The sequence below is a fragment of the Vipera berus genome (genome assembly GCF_964194415.1).
Source record: "Vipera berus genome assembly, chromosome: 1".
Classification (NCBI taxonomy): Eukaryota; Metazoa; Chordata; class Lepidosauria; order Squamata; family Viperidae; genus Vipera; species Vipera berus.
Window position 1 is genome coordinate 8,616,436 of NC_138202.1, and position 18,415 is coordinate 8,634,850.

Genomic DNA, 18,415 nt, shown 5'->3' on the forward strand with positions numbered 1-18,415 from the left:
CCTGAGCTTCGGATGGCCCAAAACCTCCAATCCTTTCGCCGCGGCCTCAAAACACTCCTTTTCCGCCAGGCTGACCTGGACTGACAGGCATTTTAATTAATTATATTTACAATTTTTAATTTATTTTTAGTTTTCAATTTTAATTTATTGCACAGATGATTTTAATTTTATTTTTATCTTAATTTCTGTACTTATTATATGTTTTGTTGTTAGCCGCCCTGAGTCCTTTGGGAGATAGGGCGGGATATAAATCCCATCAATAAATAAATAAATAAATAAACCTACAATGAAGGAGAAATTTCCTAACAATGAAAACAATTAACCAGTGGGACAGCTTGCCTCCAGAAGTTGTGGGTGGTCTTATCAATGGAGGTTTTTCAGAAGAGATTGGACAGCCAATAGTCTACACCATTGAAACACCGACGTCGTGAGAATGGCTGATGGTTGGATTCCGAAAGATCTCCTGCATGGAGAACTAGTGCAGGGAAAGCGCCCCAGAGGGAGACCCTGAGCTGCGATATAAGGATATCTGCAAGAGGGATCTAAAGGCCTTGGGAACAGACATTAACAGCTGGGAAACCTTGATCTCTGATGGTTCAGCCTGGAGGCTAAAGACGCAGCATGGCCTTCTCCAATTCAAAGAGACAGTTGCGCGGCAGGCTGAGGCAAAGAGGCAGTCCCAAAACCAGCGAAATCTGGGGGCTGGACAGGGGACAGACTGTATCTGCCCTAAGTGTGGAAGGGACTGCCACTCTCGCATTGGCCTTTTTAGCCACACCAGATGCTGCTTTAGGACCCCTTTCCAGAGCACGATACCATAGTCCAGGGGTAGGCAACCTCGGCTCTTTTATGACTCATGGACTTCAACTCCCAGAATTCCTGAGCCAGTCCATGAGTCATAAAAGAGCCGAGGTTGCCTACCCCTGCCATAGTCTCCTGAGACTGAAGGATGCCAGTGACTTTGGACAACCACCTGTCTGAAATTGACACATTGACTTGTGCTTAGATTGTAAGCCGCCCTGAGTCTTCGGAAAAGGGCGGGATATAAATGGGATTTTTAAAAAAATGATATACGGTTTCCTGCTTGAGCAGGACGGGGTTGGACTAGAAGCCCTCCTAGGTCCCTTCCAATCCTATGATTCTATGTTTCAAGTGATGACGGACACCCCCAAAACAGCACTTATAACCTGGTTCTGAAGTTCCCACAACTGCCCTCCCCATGGTCACGTGACTGTGTTTCAGGCACTCGGCAACTGGTCTCCATTTGCAGCCTCCTGCAGTCACATAACCACAACCTGGGACATTTTTGCCAAAAAACATTCTTTGGATTGCTCTGCATAGAGGCTATAAGGAAGGAGCCTGGCACATCTCTGGGGGTAGCATTGGGGGTGGGAGGCATTACAGAGAAAGCTGTGTGGTAGAGGGTTAAACCATCTAGTGCAGGGGATCTTCAAACTTGGCCCTTTTATGACTTGTGGACTTCAACTCCCAGAATTCCTCAGCCGGCGTGCCAGCATGCTTTAAGAGGTGACAGTCTTCCCGTACGAATAAAGAAGAACTTCTCAATCAGCTGTTTTGGGTTTTCAGTATCAAAAGCACAATAGACTGCAGGCAGTCCTTGACCTATCTTCATAACGGAGCCTGCCCATCACAGTTGTCACAGGACCAACCTGATTTTTACAACCTTTTTTCTAGTGGCCGTTAAGTAAACACAGCAGTTGTAATGTGGCAAGTGTGGTTGTTAAGCAAAGCAGGAGCTTGCTATGGTTTTGTTGCCAAACCCCCAAAAGTAAACGCCAGTTTCTGGCAAGTCCGTCAAAAAAACATGGTGTCGTGACCACGGGACACTGAAAATGGCCGTAAATGGAGGACAGTTGCGGTCACATGACTGTGGGGAGGTTGAGCCTGGCTTGAATTCAGGTCATAAGTAGCCCCCCACCCCTCCCTGTTAGGTCCATCTTAACTTCAAATGGTCACTAAGGGACCGGTTGTAAGTTGCAAACTACCTGTAGACAGTTTCCCCCATGGACGAAGTGATGCATATCTAATTCTGTTACTGTCCAGTTCACTTCTAACAATACCTAGGTAGCTAAATCTGCAGTTAACAGACATTTGCCTGTGGAGAAGCAGCATTTGGCTGATTGAATGGTTTTTTTGTTTTTGTTTTAATATGTACGTGCGTGCGCGCGTATTTATTTATTTTTTTGGCACTGCCAGCCATCTAAAGGGCATATTACCACTTTGACAGTATGTTTTTACATCAGGTTAATCGACAGAAGGACCAAAAAGTGTCGGACAGCAGAATGAGCAGTGTAATGTAGCCACAAAATTAATGATTATAGTAATTAGGAAGAAAAATAATAACTGGAATAAAACAAAAGTGTTGTGAAACAGCTCCAAAAACGGTGACCGTGTTGTCTCAAACTCTCTTCCCTCGTCTTTTGTCAAAATAATGATAACTCTTCAACGGTTGACAACCAACACATATTGCTGCAGATCAAATGTAGATTTCTTCTTCCAAAATTGGATAATAATTAGTTCAACCTGCTCTCATTCATTCCCTCCCCCTAAGCCTGAATTTGTGTTATTGCCACTTTTGGCAATACATTAATAATGTGAGTTTGCCGTCTCTTCCTGAGGGGGGACGATGCATATATTCTCGGCTAAATCCCTCGTACAGGTAGTCCTCAACTTACAACTGTTCATTTAGTGACCATTCAAAGCTAGCACAGCACGGGAAAAAAGTGACTTATGACCGCTTTTCACACTTACGACCGCTGCAGCATCCCCACGACCACGTGATCAAAATTCAGAGACTTGGCAACTGGCTCCTATTTCGGACCGTTGCAGCGTCCCGGGATCATGTGATTCCATTTTGCAACCTTCTGACAAGCAAAGTCAGCCCGATTCACTTAGCAACCATGTTACTAACTTAACAACGGCAGTGACTCACTTAACAACTGCAGCAAGGAAAGTCATAAAATGGGGTAAAGCAAACTTGACAAATGTCTCGCTGAGCAACAGAAATTGTGGTTGTAAGCTGAGGACTACCTGCATTTGGGATCTAGCACAAAGCCGTTAGAATTGAGTTTCGGGGGCGTGGGAGAGGGTTCACTTTAACATACTGCTAAGCTTGTAAGCCGCCCTGAGTCTTCGGAGAAGGGCGGGATATAAATGGAATTAAAATAAAATAAAATATATAAATTCACCCTTCAGTTTGAAAAATGAAACAAAATACTTAAGAAAATACTATTGTGCAGTTAAGTTCTGTTAAATGGGAGGAGACTAACCGAGAGAAGGGGATTCCTTCCCAGTAAGAGCAGGGGGGGCAGTGACATCCCTTTTAAATTTAAGAGTTGTTGGTGCGAGAATTTTGGAACAGATGAAGAACTAGCCACACAGCTGGAAGGAAGGAAGTGAAGGATTAACCCAGAGCAAGATTGGCTCCCGTGTTGAGAGATATCCAGGAGTGAAAGAAATGGCCAGGATTTCTTTGGTGTTCCTGTTCAGTTTGATCTGTTGTAGTTGCAGTAAGTCAGATTTTTTTTCTCGTACGTGCGTGTGTCTGTATGTGTGAAATCGCATATCATATGTCCTATTTATATATCTCTTCCAAAATTTCAATTCGCAAAAGCATTCATGCGCATCCTTATTATAGCTAATCTGAATTTAGTTGTGGGGAGACCCCGGAGAAGAGAGTCCAAAAGCGAATAGCGGTTTGCAGCACAGACAGTTGACACTGATTGCCACTGGATATCCAAGTCACTTCACTTCATAGATACATTTTGAAAACTGGACCCACAAAGCAATCAGAGGTGTATCTGCTGTGTTGATTGGTTGCCGTTTTTATTTTGTTCAGCCTTTCTTTTGCTGTAAGTTCAGAAATAGAATCTGAAAACGTTCGGTTGGCTGTGTACAATACACTTACAGGTGATTGTAGAACAGGTCCATCTTCCGGGTCTGCATTAGTATTAAAGCATCGATTAATTTGCCAAGGACCTATTTCATCCCCTGTGATTTCATCCCCAGATTTGTCCTTGGGGGCACTGGAGAATCAGCCTTTACCTTTGGCATAGGTAAAGGTAAAGGTTCCCCCGCACATGTGTGCTAGTCGTTTCAGACTCTAGGGGCCAGTGCTCATCTCCGTTTCAAAGCCGAAGAGCCAGCGCTTGTCCGAGGACGTCTCCGTGGTCATGTGGCCGGCATGACTAGACGCCAAAGGTGCACGGAACGCTGTTACCTTCCCACCGTAGTGGTCCCTATTTTTCTACTTGCATTTTTACGTCCTTTCGAACTGCTAGGTTGGCAGAAGCTGGGACGAGTAACAGGCGCTCACTCTGTTACGCGGCACTCGGGATTCGACCCGCCAAACTGCCGACCTTCTGATCGACAAGCTCAGCGTCCTAACCCACTGAGCCACCGCGTCCCTTACCTTTGGCATAGCAGACAACAAAATAACAGACTTCTGAGGTTTTCTAACCTGCTGCTCAGGCAGGAAACCCATTTTGCTATCTAGTCTCATCTTGAAAGCCTCTAGTGATGGAGCACCCAGAACCTCTGGAGGCATTGATTAAATGTTGTCGTTGACAGGGGAATTTCTCCCTAGTTTCTAAATTGGATCTTTCTTTGATCAGTTTCCACCTGTTTGTTCTTGTTTCTGCCTTCTGGTGCTTCGGAAAATAAGTTGACAAACCCCCCCCCCCCCCGCTCTTCTTTGTGGCAGCCCCGATGTAAGAAAAAAGAATATCTAAATAGCAATAGCACTTAGACTTAAATACCATTTCACGGGGATTTTTACAGCCCTCTCTGAGCGGTTTATAGAGTCAGCCTGTTGCCCCCAACAATCTGGGTCCTCATTTAACCCACTTCGGAAGGATGGAAGGCTGATCCGAGCAGCCAGTTAGCCTGCAGTACTGCATTCTCACCACTGTGCTACCACGGCACTTAAATGCTGATAGATTAACCCAGGATCTCCTGCACTGTAAAGCTGGGGTCTCCCAACTTGGCCCTTGTATGACTTGTAGACTTCAACTCCCAGAATTCCTCAGCCAGGCACGCTGGCTGAGGAATTCTAGGAGTTGAAGACCACAAGTCTTAAAGTTGCCATGATTGGAGACCCCTGTCCAAGACTGTCTAGCCTAGGGGTCTTCCAACTTGGCCCTTTGATGACTTGTGGACTTCAACTCCCAGAATTCCTCAGCCAGGCACGCTGGCTGAGGAGTTCTGGGAGTTGAAGTCCACAAGTCATAAAAAGGCCATGTCTGAAGACCCCTGAGGTAGAGGAGGTGGGGCTTACATTGTACCGGGTGGAAGGGGATGGAAGTGGCAGTCGAACTCAGCTGAGCAAGACATCTCCGTCAGTGCCTAGAGCTGAGGAAGTTGTTCATTTGCCCCAAGCAGGTCTTCCAACTTCTCGGCCCACCATCCAGCCTCCGAAGCCACTGGTGGAACGTGGAGGCACCCTTCAACTCATCTGTTCCATGGATTGTCCTGGCGCTGAAGTGCAATGGGAAGGCCTGGACACCGACTTGGGGAACATCATTTCAGACCAGAGACAGAGCATCCTAACGCTGAGCAGCGCAACCATTAACATGGAGGGGACAAAGTTGTGCTCGGGAGAGTGCCACGGCGTGCCCTCTGTGGCCAAGGTGGAGCTGAAAGTATATTGTAAGTTCAAAAGACATCTGCTCTGTCGGTTTCCTGGAATCCATTTCTAAGGGAGGAAGGGAAGGGAAGGGAAGGGAAGGGGGGCAATTTAAGAGAGAAGCAGAGTTAGAAGACTAGAAGGAGGGAGGGAGGGAAGGAAGGAAGGAAAGAAGATGGAAGGGAGGAAGGAAAAGAGAAAACAAAGGACGGAGATCATCTTTGCATACTTGTGTTCGTACTCGTGAAAACTCAACTTTGTCTCGAGGGCATCTCTAACATTTCGGGGACAGACAATGATGGAGTGTATCTCTTCTGGAAGTTGTTACCACTGTTCTTTCACAATGGGAACTATAATTATATTTCTAATCCAATAATGCCAGTCCTCTGGGTAGATTCCAACATTTCCCGAAACCATAAGGAAAAACAAATGGCCCAGGAATATCATTATAGTTAATACAGTGCAGTGCAATTATTACTCAAGTGGCACAGAAAAGAGACTGCCCCAGTTGGGGATGGGGTTGGTTGGCACTTAACAGCCGAAAGCAAAGCTACAAAAATACACAGCAGGTCTGCATCCTGCATCCTCTTGTCTCAGCTTTTCCAGATACTTTGCAGTTGGACTCCCAGCCCAAGACACTGACCGTTGGGCAGCCGGCTCGCCTGCTCTGCTCCATGACTCACGTCTACCCTCACGGCGCCCTTACGTTGAGCTGGTTCCAGGGAGACGAACAACTGGAGGCCTCCAGGGAGACGGAGGAGGAAGTAATGGAAGAGGAAGAAGAGCAGCTGTTCGTCTACCGCTCTGAACTGGAGCTCCCAACGGTTGCGGAAGCCATAGCTTATAAATGCAAAGCAACTTTGGTGGTCGAAGACCAGAGCTTTACGAAAGAGAGGGTTGCTATGGCCATCGCCAGCCCCAAATGTAAGTATCACGCGCGGTCGACATTTTTCCCAAGACTTTGAAACAGGGCCTGTTGTGTTGTGGGTTCTGGAGAGCAGGAAGGACGCCGAGACGATGAGTACAGCATGGCAGATCTTTATTCGGTGGAAGTGACTGTAGTGGGGAATAGGGGTTACCTGCCCTCCTTTTATACCTGGCAAGGTGAGCAGCCAGCCAATCGGTTTGAACCTCTGTTTCCCGCCGAAACTGGGTTCCCGGCCAAAACAGATACAGTTCAACGCCCCCTGGTGGTGACTGCTATGTAAGTGTGTATGTGTTCACTTCACCTGGATACATAACAGGGCCCGTGCCAAATCAGGATTGCAGGTGAATGTTTTCTTTGAGCGATGTTTTTTTTACTGTTAATTTTCACTTTAAAATAAAAATACAGGGGGGGAAAAGTTATAAAACTGAGAGAAAGAAAAGGGGCGCAAAGAGGAGGAAACATTGGGTTTTTTTATTACGTTTTTTTCAGTGCAGTAAAATACAAAAAAAGAGAGAGACAACCTTAACTTTTGGCTTCAGATTTCTAAATATTTCAAGTCATTTCTAGAATAACAAAATCATTCTAATCATCAAAGTTTCTTTTTTTCCCCAGTTTCCAGCAAAAAGTCCCAAAGCAATTTCCAAAGCAGAAACAAAACTAGATAAATCCTTCTAATTAAAACAATTTGGCTATCTCCATAATTACAGGCAAATCTTATATTTGGAGAGCTTGCCTTCATTTTAAATATTATCATTTTCATCCCCAATTTCATTAGTCAATAACTTTCACAAAAAATATTATTCATGTACAGCTTGGGTTGTTTTTTTTTAAAGAGCCAAAAATGAACTAGCTAAATTTAATCCATTTTGGATTTGGCAAATTCTTCAGCCTTCAGCCCCATTTTTTTTGGCTTTGGCTTGGGTGATGGTGGGGGGGGGAGTGGAACAGGACCAGTAAAGTTTTGACTTTGTTGTAATGGGTGAGGCCAATTTTTCAGGCCTGTTTTGTGCCTAGGGCAGAGATCCCCAAACTTGGCAACTCTTAAGACTTGTGGACTTCAACTCCCAGAATCCCTCAGCCAGCCACGTTTGAAGACCCCTGTCTCGGGGTTTTGCTGCTTTGTGAATACCTTAATTTAGGGAGGTCATTTTGCCAATTAAAAACTCCCTTTCCTGTCATTCTGGAGACTTTTGGAGGCTGCCAGTTGACCCCTACCCACCCTCTATCAAAGGAGACCTAAAGCCTTGAAACAATTTCTCTTAACAATTCTAAATATTTGGTTTCCAGCTATGCAGGAGCTTCTCAGTGCTAGTGAGACCACCGTCCTTACTCCCACGTCTGGAAGGACAAGTCGAACATCTGCTCTGGGGCTACTCACCACAGCTGATTGGAAGTCCTCACTTGGGACAACCACTAGCCTTCTCCAACTTCTTTCTGCTGAGCATAGCAGCTCTGGGGCATCTGTGGTTACACCAACAGCCACCCCAGCGCTGAAATCCCTAACCGAAGACCGTAACTCCATCACAGTGGCCACCGATCTCACCGGATCTTCTTACCCAACAGGTAACCCTCTGACAGAGCTGGGGACAACCTCTCCAAAATTTGAGACGTGGTCCATCACCATGCACAATTCCATCTTGAGATGTCCCTAGGTTTAGGTCTTTCAGCCAAACTCGTCGTTGGCGCTGTTTGAATTTGTTCTGACAGCAGCAAGATCTGACTGCTGGCCCAGCGACAGATTCTATTGCAAATCAGGGCTGCTTCCGAAGGAGGCAGAGGAGGAGAGGTCCCGGGGCTTATGGAGCGAAGGAACTGGATGAGGCTGTCGGCAGGCCCAGAGGAAGAGAGACATGCTTTTGGAGGAGTTGGTGGCCGCGGCAGTGTGCTCCAGGGGTGAAAAGAAGCAAGGCCTCTTTAAGGAAAAGGTGGAAGGGACAGGATCAGAAAAAGGAAGGGAGGTGAGGTTGTCGTGCAGGAATACAAGCTAATTTGAGGGCTAATCCACATGGAGCCCCGTTTCCATCTGTCCTGTTTGCCATCGTTCGCTCCCTACAGACTAAAATGGACGATCTGAAACTTGAGCTGGCCACGAACAAGGAGTGTATATTGGAGGTGGTGACCCTTTGAGAGCTGCATGCAACGAAATTTCATTTTGATGTATGCCGATTGGTGCACATTCAAAGTGACAATAAAGTTGTTGTTATTATTATTGTTATTATTGTTATTGTTTGTTGTTGTTATTATTATTTTGCTTGTCCCTTTCTTAACAGACCAAAAATTAACTACCAAGCCTCTTTCCAAGACCAACAGTTTCTCGACAGAAGGGGCCACAGAAAAACCAGCCACCAAGCCTCTTTCCACGGCCAACGGTTTCTCGACAGAAGGGACCACAGAAAAAACAGCCACCAAGCCTCTTTCCACGACCAACGGTTTCTCGACAGAAGGGGCCACAGAAAAACCAGCCACCAAGCCTCTTTCCACGGCCAACGGTTTCTCGACAGAAGGGACCACAGAAAAAACAGCCACCAAGCCTCTTTCCACGGCCAACGGTTTCTCGACAGAAGGGGCCACAGAAAAACCAGTCACCAAGCCTCTTTCCATGGCCAACGGTTTCTCGACAGAAGGGACCACAGAAAAAACAGCCACCAAGCCTCTTTCCACGGCCAACGGTTTCTCGACAGAAGGGGCCACAGAAAAACCCAAGGACCCCTGTCGCCCCCTGATCGTACCTGTGCCTGCCCAAGGGACCATGGGAGGTGCCCTTCGCATCACATGCCAGGCATCAGAGTGCCGCAGAGATGTCCAAATCCAGTGGGTGGAAACCCCGGTGGCCCAATCCCGGTACCGTCTGGAGGAAGCCGAGGGCCGGTCGACCCTGACGGTGGAGAATGTCAGCTTGGAGCACCAGGGGGTCTATCGATGCGTTGCGATTGCCAGCCCACCCCGGATAGCCAGCCTGCGTGTCGTGGTGTCTGCTGGTGAGTGAGATGAAATTGCACACTCAGGAGACAGGTAGTCCCTGACTCGCTAAGAGCACTCCAAGTTACAACAGCACTGGGGGAAAAGTGACTTACGACCGTTTTTCACTGCAGCATCCCTCACGGTCACGCGATCAAAACTCGGACGCTTGACAACTGACTCGTATTTACGACGGTTGCAGTGTCCCGGGGTCACTTGATCCCCTTTTGCGACCTTCTGACAAGCAAAGTCAAAGGGGAGGGGGGAACCATATTCACTTATCCCTGTTACTAACGTAACGACTGCAGCGATTCACTTAACAACTGTGGCAAGAAAGGTCATAAAACGGGGCAAAATTCACTTAACAGCTGTCTTGCTTAGCAACAGAAATTTTAGGCTCAGTTGTGGTCGTAAGTCAAGGACTACCTGTATTGGGTTTGGGTCGCATTGAGTGCACTAGGGTACAATCTGGTTGGGCGACTTTGGGCTAATCACCAGGAGACTGTGAGTTCTAGTCCCATCTTATGCAGAAAAGCTGATCTGGTCACTTTGGCTCAATCAAAAGGAAACCATGAGTTCTAGTCCTGCCTTAGGCATGGAAGCCATCTGGGTGCCTTTGGGAGAATCACCGTCTCTCAGCCCAATCTCACAGGCTTGTCATTGTGGGGAAAAGAGGAGGAGGAGGAGGAAGCATTAAATAAGTTTGCTGCCTTAAGTTATTTATAAAACTAATAAAAGGTTAAAAAAAAACCTTAATGTATTTTTTTTAAAAAAACATTTTTTTGAAAATGTGTTAAAATGGTTAATTGTAAAGTTTTTTTAAAAAAAAATCTTTACGAACAATATTATTTGCATTAAAAAAGAATGAACTTATGTGAATAAAGAAGAGGTCAAATTATCCTAAATTGTGGAGAAATGTAATTTACGGGCCTAGGTCTTTAATATTTGTAATCTTAATATTCCTACAGCTGGGAGGTTGCTCATCTTAGTCTCTTGCTCACCTACAGACAAAGGAAGGGTGGAAAATAATAGCAATAGTGATAACAATAGCCCTTAGACTTGTATAGTGCTTTACAGCCCTCTCTTAAGCGGTTTACAGAGTCAGCATATTTGCCCCCCAACAATCTGGGTCCTCGTTTTACAAACCTCGGAAGGATGGAAGGCTGAGTCAACCTTGAGCCAGTCAGGATCGAACTCCAGACTGTGGGCAGAGGTAGCCTGCAATCCTGCATTCTAACCACTGCACCACCACGGCTTAGATAGCAATAGCAATAGCAATAGTGTTCTGTCCCAGCCTACGTACGTCTTTGTTACTTCACAAAGACAAACCCCTCTTTTAACAAGTAGGCTGGAAAACTAACCCCTTTTATTTGAGTTACAAACCTGATAATTGTCCCAAAAGCAAAACGGAGCACGAGTCAAACAGGAAATAGTTCACAGGCAACGCGAACAAAACATGAGCCCTTGAAACTGGGATCCTTTACAAACAGTTGCCTTCAGCAACCAGCACCTCCCACACCTTCCCTTTTTATTATGCAGCCCCAGGGCATGGCTTCTGAATGCCTTCTCCTCCTCCCCTGGAGCCGCCCCATTGCCTCCCTCTGTCCTGCTCTTGTAACCTGTCGGTGTTTGCAGCATCTATAATGTCTTCCAGTTGTGCGTCCTTAAAGTCTGACTCAGCTTCCCAGCACATCTGAGTCTCATCCTGAACACAAGTGGAGGGGCCAGGTTCTCCATCAGTTTGTAAGTCTGGAGGCTCATCAGAGCCTTCCTCCGACTCTGATGGCTCCCCAAGCCCCTCCTCCTCCTCCTCCTCCTCTGATTCCCCGCACTCAGCTGCCAGGATTACAGGCTGGCACGGAATCACAACAAATAGCCTATAGACTTATATACCACTTCATAGTGCTTTACAGCCCACTCTGAGTGGTTTACAGAGTCAGCCTGTTGCCCCCAACAATCTGGGTCCTCATTTTACCACTCTGGAAGGATGGAAGGTTGAGTCAACCTTGAGCTGGTCAGGATCAAAACTCCTGGCTGTGGGCAGACTTTCCCTGCAATCCTGCCTTCCAACCACTGCACCACCAGGGCTGTATGAGGTGGGTGACTAGAAGATGGAGGCGTCTGTCTACTTAAGGTACTAAATGCATGGTTTGTGCACCTTTTCTTTTGCAGCCATTGTCAGGACAGATGCCCTTTTCACCATCGGAGCCACTGGATCCCTCTTAGGACTGATCGTCATAGGCTACGTCTCACATCGATGGCGGCAACAGCGGCGGTGGTGAACAAGGGAAGGGCCAAAAACCTGCTGTCCATCTCCTTGGCTATGCCCCCTTCTGGCCCCCTGGACTTCTGACAAGGCCACAAAAACTATTCTTTGGCCTTCAAGGGCTATCAAGCAAGGACTTCGCTGACATGTTGGCAGGATTTTCTGCCCTGGGCAAGAGGTGGAAACAAAAAAGCCTGTTTCCAAGGCCCTGCTTCAGGCCATTTGCCACATCGACATTCAGGCCATTTGCCACATCGGCATTCCCTGCCGAACCAGTGGCCGGATCCTGCTCCAGTTTGGATGTGAACTCGGTGGAACTGTAGTTTTGAGTGCCACTGTTTATGTCAGGCTCAGACAATCAGATCTATTGTGAAAAGTCTAAGTCAGCAACTTTATTGACTCGTATCTGTATTACAAGAATCTCGCCAGACCGCTTGCCTTCGCCTGGGAACAGCCAGATAAGGTTCCATGGGATTCGGGGCGGGGTCAAAGGTATATCTCTTGTGGCTGCACCAGGACTCAAGGCTAAGTCCGTCATGGGTGGCATGGGTCTGGATTATTTATCAACATCTATATGAAGCCGCTGGGTGAGATCATTCGTGGTTTTGGGGTGGGGTATCATCAGTACGCTGATGATACCCAGCTTTTTATTTCCACCCCATATCAACCCGGTGATGCCCTCGACGTGATGTCCCGTTGCCTGGAGGCGGTCCGGGTCTGGATGGGGAGGAACAGGCTTCGTCTAAATCCCGACAAGACCGAGTGGCTGTGCATACTGGCATCTCAGGTGGTCCATTCTATTCCATCTTTATCTATAGGGGGTGAGGTGTTACCCCCTGTAGATAGGGCTCGCAACTTGGGTATCCTCGACTCACAGCTCAGTGTAGAAGACCACATAGGAGCCGTGACCAGGGGGGGCTTTTGCCCAGGTTCGCCTGGTGCGCCAGTTGCGGCCCTATCTGGACCGAGATGCCCTACGCACAGTCACTCATGCGCTCGTGACCTCCTGTTTAGACTACTGCAACGCTCTCTACATGGGGCTGCCCTTGAATACCACTCGGAGGCTCCAGCTGGTGCAGAATGCGGCCGCGCGAGTTGTGATGGGGGTCTCCCGATACTCCCATGGAACACCTCTACTCCGCGAGCTGCATTGGCTTCCAGTTGTCTTCTGGGTGAGATTCAAGGTGCTGGTGATGACCTATAAAGCCCTAAATGGCTTGGGTCCGGATTATTTACGGGAGCACCTTCTGCCGGCGTCAACTTCCCATCGTCCTGTGCGCTCCCACAGAGAGGGCCTCCTCAGGGTGCCGTTGGCCAGGGAATGCCGACTGGCGGCCCCCAGGGGGAGAGCATTCTCTGTGGGTGCGCCTACCCTCTGGAACCAGCTCCCTGTTGAGCTCCGGATGGCTCCCGACCTTCGCTCCTTTCGCCGCGACCTGTAAACTTGGTTATTTGAGCTTGCCGGCCTGGACTGAGGGTTTGGGATTTTAAATTTTTAGAATGTGATTTACTTGTTGGGGCTAATTTAATTTAATTTATTTTTAACCTTGTATATTGTGTTTTAACTGCCCTGTACACTGCCCCGAGTCCCGAGTTCGGGAGAAGGGTGGTATATAAATCCAATAAAATAAATAAAATAAATAAATAAATAAGTCCCCGCTTGACCCCCTCCTCCCTGCCAGGTTGGACGTTTCCCAACAGTTTAGGATGGTCCTGTGCCGGATTGACTGCTATGGTTTTGAACAACGAGGGGAGAGTAAATCAAATGCTGTTTTTTTTCCTCTCTCTCTCTCTTTCTCTCTGCACATCCTGAACCTACATAAGCTGGTTCTCAGCTATGCACTTTCTGAAAGTTGCAGGGTGTTTTCACATCCAGCCAGCAGGAATTTTATTTCCGAGAAGGGCTAAGCTATCACTGGGGCTGGTGAGTATACTGGGAATTTTGAGAGCAACATTTATTTCCCAGGCAAGATTGGTCCTGCCCACCACGAGATAATAATAATAATAAAAATACAGTTGGAAGGGACCTTGGAGGTCATCTAGTCCAACCCCCTGCTCGGGCAGGAAACCCTATACCATTTCAGACAAATGGCTGTCCAGTCTCTCCTTAGAAACGTCCGGTGTTGGAGCATTCACAGCTGATCACTACCATGCCTGCTTAGCTTTCTATGTTGTTGCAGGTACATTTGAGTGAATCCCAGTTTCTAACTATTTAATTATTTGGTAAGTTGTAAGACTATGAAGGGATGCGGTGGCTCAGTGGGTTAGGACGCTGAGCTTGTCGATCAGATGGTCGGCAGTTTGGTGGGTCGAATCCCAAGTGCCGCGTAGCAGAGTGAGCGCCTGTTACTCGTCCCAGCTTCTGCCAACCTAGCAGTTCGAAAGGACGTAAAAATGCAAGTAGAAAAATAGGGACCACTCCGGTGGGAAGGTAACAGCATTCCGTGCACCTTTGGCGTCTAGTCATGCCGGCCACATGACCACGGAGACGTCCTCGGACAAGCGCTGGCTCTTCGGCTTTGAAACGGAGATAAGCACCGGTCCCTAGAGTCAGAAACGACTAGCACGCATGTGCGGGGGAACCTTTACCTTTACCTAAGACTATGAAGCTTCTGTTTTGTTCTTGTTCCCAGCATTAGGACTGTAGTTGGTTCCCAGAACAATAAGGATTGTCAACAGCCAACATCTCACTTGCTCCCCAGATCCCAGAAAGACCATTAGGAAAGGGCATCAGAAATTCTCAACCTACATGGGGATAAATTGGTTCTAAAAACGGAACTAATTCAGTTGCTGGAATTCTGGTGACACCCTCTCAATACCGGCGGCCCTCCGTTTATGAACATCATTAAGCCTAGCAATTGTGGTCCTAAGTCACGACGGGTCAAAAAGCAGCTCATTATGTGACTGACCGGATTTTACGACCTTTTTGCAGCGGTCGTTGAGTGAACACAGCCATTAAACAAACCACCGTTAATTGCTACGGGTAGCCTTTGCCGGAAATTAGAAGTAAAAAAATGGGGATCGCATGTCCGTGGGACGCTACCAAGGGCCATAAATGTGAGCCGCTTGCCAAGTGCCCAAAATGCAGTCACATGACCATGGGGGGTGGGGGGACATAGTTGGGACATAGTTAAGCTATCAGGCACAGAGTACTTGGCTGCCCTCTAGGGGCAGTCTAAGATTTCACAATCGATATGTTAGCTCTGCTCCAGCAAGCCAAAATTTTGCCTTTTTGGAGGCTAGAGATTTTTTTTTTCCCCCCGGGAAGAGGCTGCCGAGTACAGATTCCCAATTCAAAGGCAAATGTTTTGAAAACAGTTGCTAGGGAACAAAAAGTTCTGCTTGCAGGCTCTTTTGATTCCTCGTTATTCTCAAGAAAGATCTTTTTATGAAGATTGGATTGCAGAATCTGGGGACAGAGTTAAAAGAGGGATCAGGGTAGAATCATTACGTAGCCGCAAGAGAACATAAGTCCTTCCTTGAGTGCTGTTGACTCGTATCTAACTCCAAGCAGGGACATGCTTTAAATTGAGAAGACTTAGCAATAAATCAGTTTAATCAAATCTTCATGTGTGGAACTGATCTTTTCTGGTCTTTTCGTGCCTGACCCTTTCCAAATATATGAATCTTATACAAAAAAAGGACAAGTATTTCCATTAGCACCGGTCTCTTTTAATTTCTCTGATGGCTCTTGTCGTGGTTCCGACAGATGAAACTCTTCAAAGAATTTTGAGGCATTGTTTACCCTAAAGAATCTTTTTTTGAGTAGCGTAGCATCGGCACTAACACAATCGAAGCCAAAAACTAAATTCCTCCCCCCCCCCCCCGAGCAGGTAGTATCAAAGCACAATTCCCTCCTCCAGTGGACAGTCATAAATCACATCCCCCAATTAGTCTGAAACACGGGCTTTCCCTCCAGCTCTCCAGCCCGATTCTTATCATCTCTTATTTCAATAACCTTGGTTCTCACGCTAGGTCCAGCGTTATTATGTCTAGCTAGACTCTCGTGCACATTTTCCCCCCCCACCTCCCAGCATCATCTAACTCTAAAAGCAAAAAGGAGAAGATGGCTGCATCTCCATCTATTGTCAATGCAAAAACATCTGATGTTAGCAGCATTGACAGCTGTTTTAACAACTCCATTCTTGCCGTCACCCCGGTGTCCCCTGACTCACACGATACTTGCTGAAATTTATGCAAGAGCTTTCCTACATTCTTTAGGGCAGGAACCACTGCCAGATTTACACACACAATAACTCAAATTCATTCCCTGACTTCTGCAGTGCAAAGTCTAATGGAGTAAGCGATGGGTGGATGGGGAGGGGGGCGGGGGAACCTAATTAGATAAGAAGCAGAGATGGTGAACCTACGACACGCGTGTCCAAAGTGTCACCCTAGCATTCACCAACACCCAACACCTATTCTCAAAAACGTGCTTGGTAACTGACATGTACTTTGCAATGGTTGCAGCATCCCATTTGCCATTTGCAATCTTCCCAGCCGGCTTCCAACAAGCGAAGTCATGAGGGGAGCTGGATTCAATTAATGACTGTGTGACTCACTTAACAACTGCCTGGCTTAGCAATGGAAATTCTAGTCTCAATTGTTCTCGTAAGTCAAGGGCTACCTGTACTGTATGCTTTTGCCCAGATGTGTGTAAGTTTAACCATACAGGGCAAAAGTACACAATACAGATACAATCTGAGGAAGGAGGGAGGGAGAGGGAAAGAGGGAGGGAGGGAGGGAGGAAAAGAGGGAGAGGGAGGGAGAAAGGGAAAGGAGAGGAGAGAGAGAGACAGAGACAGAGACCAGATAGAAAGGTGATCTACTGTACATTTTTAAAATGCTGACTGATCATCCCATCCTAGAATGTGTGCTGATTTACGATCTTATGACTTTCAGACCAACTGTCCATTCAGAGATTTCAAAAAACCAAAGGGCTGGAAGGGGCCTTGGAGGTCATCTAGTCCAACCCCCTGCTCAGGCAGGAAACCCTATACCATTTCAGACAAGTGGCTGTCCAGTCTCTTCTTAAAAACTTCGTGTTGGAGGCAGGTAGTTCCGCTGGTTAATTGTTAATTAAATTGTTAATTGTTCTCACTGTCAGGAATTTTCTCCTTAGTTCTAGGTTGCTTCTCTCCTTGCTTAGTTTCCATCCGTTGCTTCTTGTCCTGCCTTCAGTTGATTTTTAAAAAAAAAAATCCTAGAATGTGTGCTGATTGACAATCTTATGACTTTCAGACCAACTGACCATTCAGAGATTTCATAGAACCAAAGGGCTGGAAGGGAGCCTGGAGGTCTTCTAGTCCAACCCCTGCCAGAGGCAGGAGACCTTATTCCAACTGGGACCAATGGCTCTCCAATCCTTCCCTGAAAACCTCCAGCTCAGAACTCTCACTGATGGCTCTCAAGTGTCAGGAAATGTCTACCTAGTTCTAGATTGGCTCTCTCTCTCTCTCCAACTAGTTTCAGAATAACAGTATTGGAAAGGGATCACGGAGGTCCTCCAGTCCAACCCACCCGATCAAGCGGGAGATCAGACCATGTCAGACAAATGGCTAGCCATTCTCCCCCTAAAAACTGCCAGCGAAGGGGCACCCACAACCCCTGGACACAAACCGGTCCATGGATCAATTGCTCTGTCAGGAAATTTCTACTCATTTCCATGCTGGATCTCTCCCCGCTAAGCTTCGACCCATTGCTTCCCATCCTGCTCCCTGGTGCCCTAGTCAATCCCCTTTTTTGCTACAGCTCCCCAAACACTGGAAGACCACCACCCCGATCCCTCTCCTGATTGAATAGAGCTGGAAGGGACCTTGGAGGTCTTCTAGTCCAGCCCCCTGCTCAAGCAGGAGAACCTATACCGTCTCAGACAGGTGAATGTCTCTAGTCTCTTCTTAAAAAACCTCCAGTGATGGAGCGCCCACGATTTCTGGTGGCAAGCTGTTCCACTGGTTGATTGTCCTCACTGTCAGGAAGTTTCTCCTTAGTTCCAGATTGCTTCTCTCTGTGATCAGTTTCCAACCATTGTTTCTCGTCCTTCCCTCTGGTGCTTTGGTGAACAACCTGGCCCCCTCTGCCTTGTGGCAGCCCCCCAGATACGGAAATAATGCTATAATGTCTCCCCTATTTCTTCTTTTCTTTAGACCGGCCAAACCCAAGCCCTGCAGCCGTTCTTCGTATGTTTTAGTCTCCAGGCTTTGGATCATCTTAGTTGCTCTTCACTGAATTTTTTCCAAACTCTCAATGTCTTTTTTTGTGATATGATGACCAAAATTGGCTGTAATATTCCAGATGTGGTCTTAGTAGGGTTTTATAAAGCGGAATTAATACTTTGCGTGATCTTGATTCTATGCCTCTGTTTATACAACCAAAGGATTGTTAGATAATGGAGAAGAGCTATTATTTGTCCCTATGCAGAGAACAGGCAACAGACAGCAACTTGTAAAAAAAAAATTTAATGGAAGCTACATACATTTTAGTGTAGATTTCATTTCTTGTAACAAAATAGGGCTATTTATCACTGGTTACCATTGATGCTTTTTTAAAAAAAATGCAAAACACTCTCTCTCTCTCTCTCTCTCTCTATATATATATATATATATATATATATATATAT

At 46.8% G+C, this 18,415-nt stretch overlaps 1 protein-coding gene across 1 annotated transcript; it reads left to right on the forward strand.

The window, feature by feature from the left end:
* Nucleotides 1-5,480: 5,480 nt before the first annotated feature.
* Nucleotides 5,481-12,919, forward strand: MADCAM1 (mucosal vascular addressin cell adhesion molecule 1; the record flags this gene model as incomplete). Its single annotated transcript, XM_081315028.1, has 3 exons — nt 5,481-5,667; nt 6,242-6,468; nt 8,698-12,919. The coding sequence occupies 3 exons, from the start codon at nt 5,481-5,483 to the stop codon at nt 9,556-9,558; spliced, it is 1,275 nt and encodes a 424-aa protein (XP_081171154.1). The 3' UTR covers nt 9,559-12,919.
* Nucleotides 12,920-18,415: the final 5,496 nt, after the last annotated feature.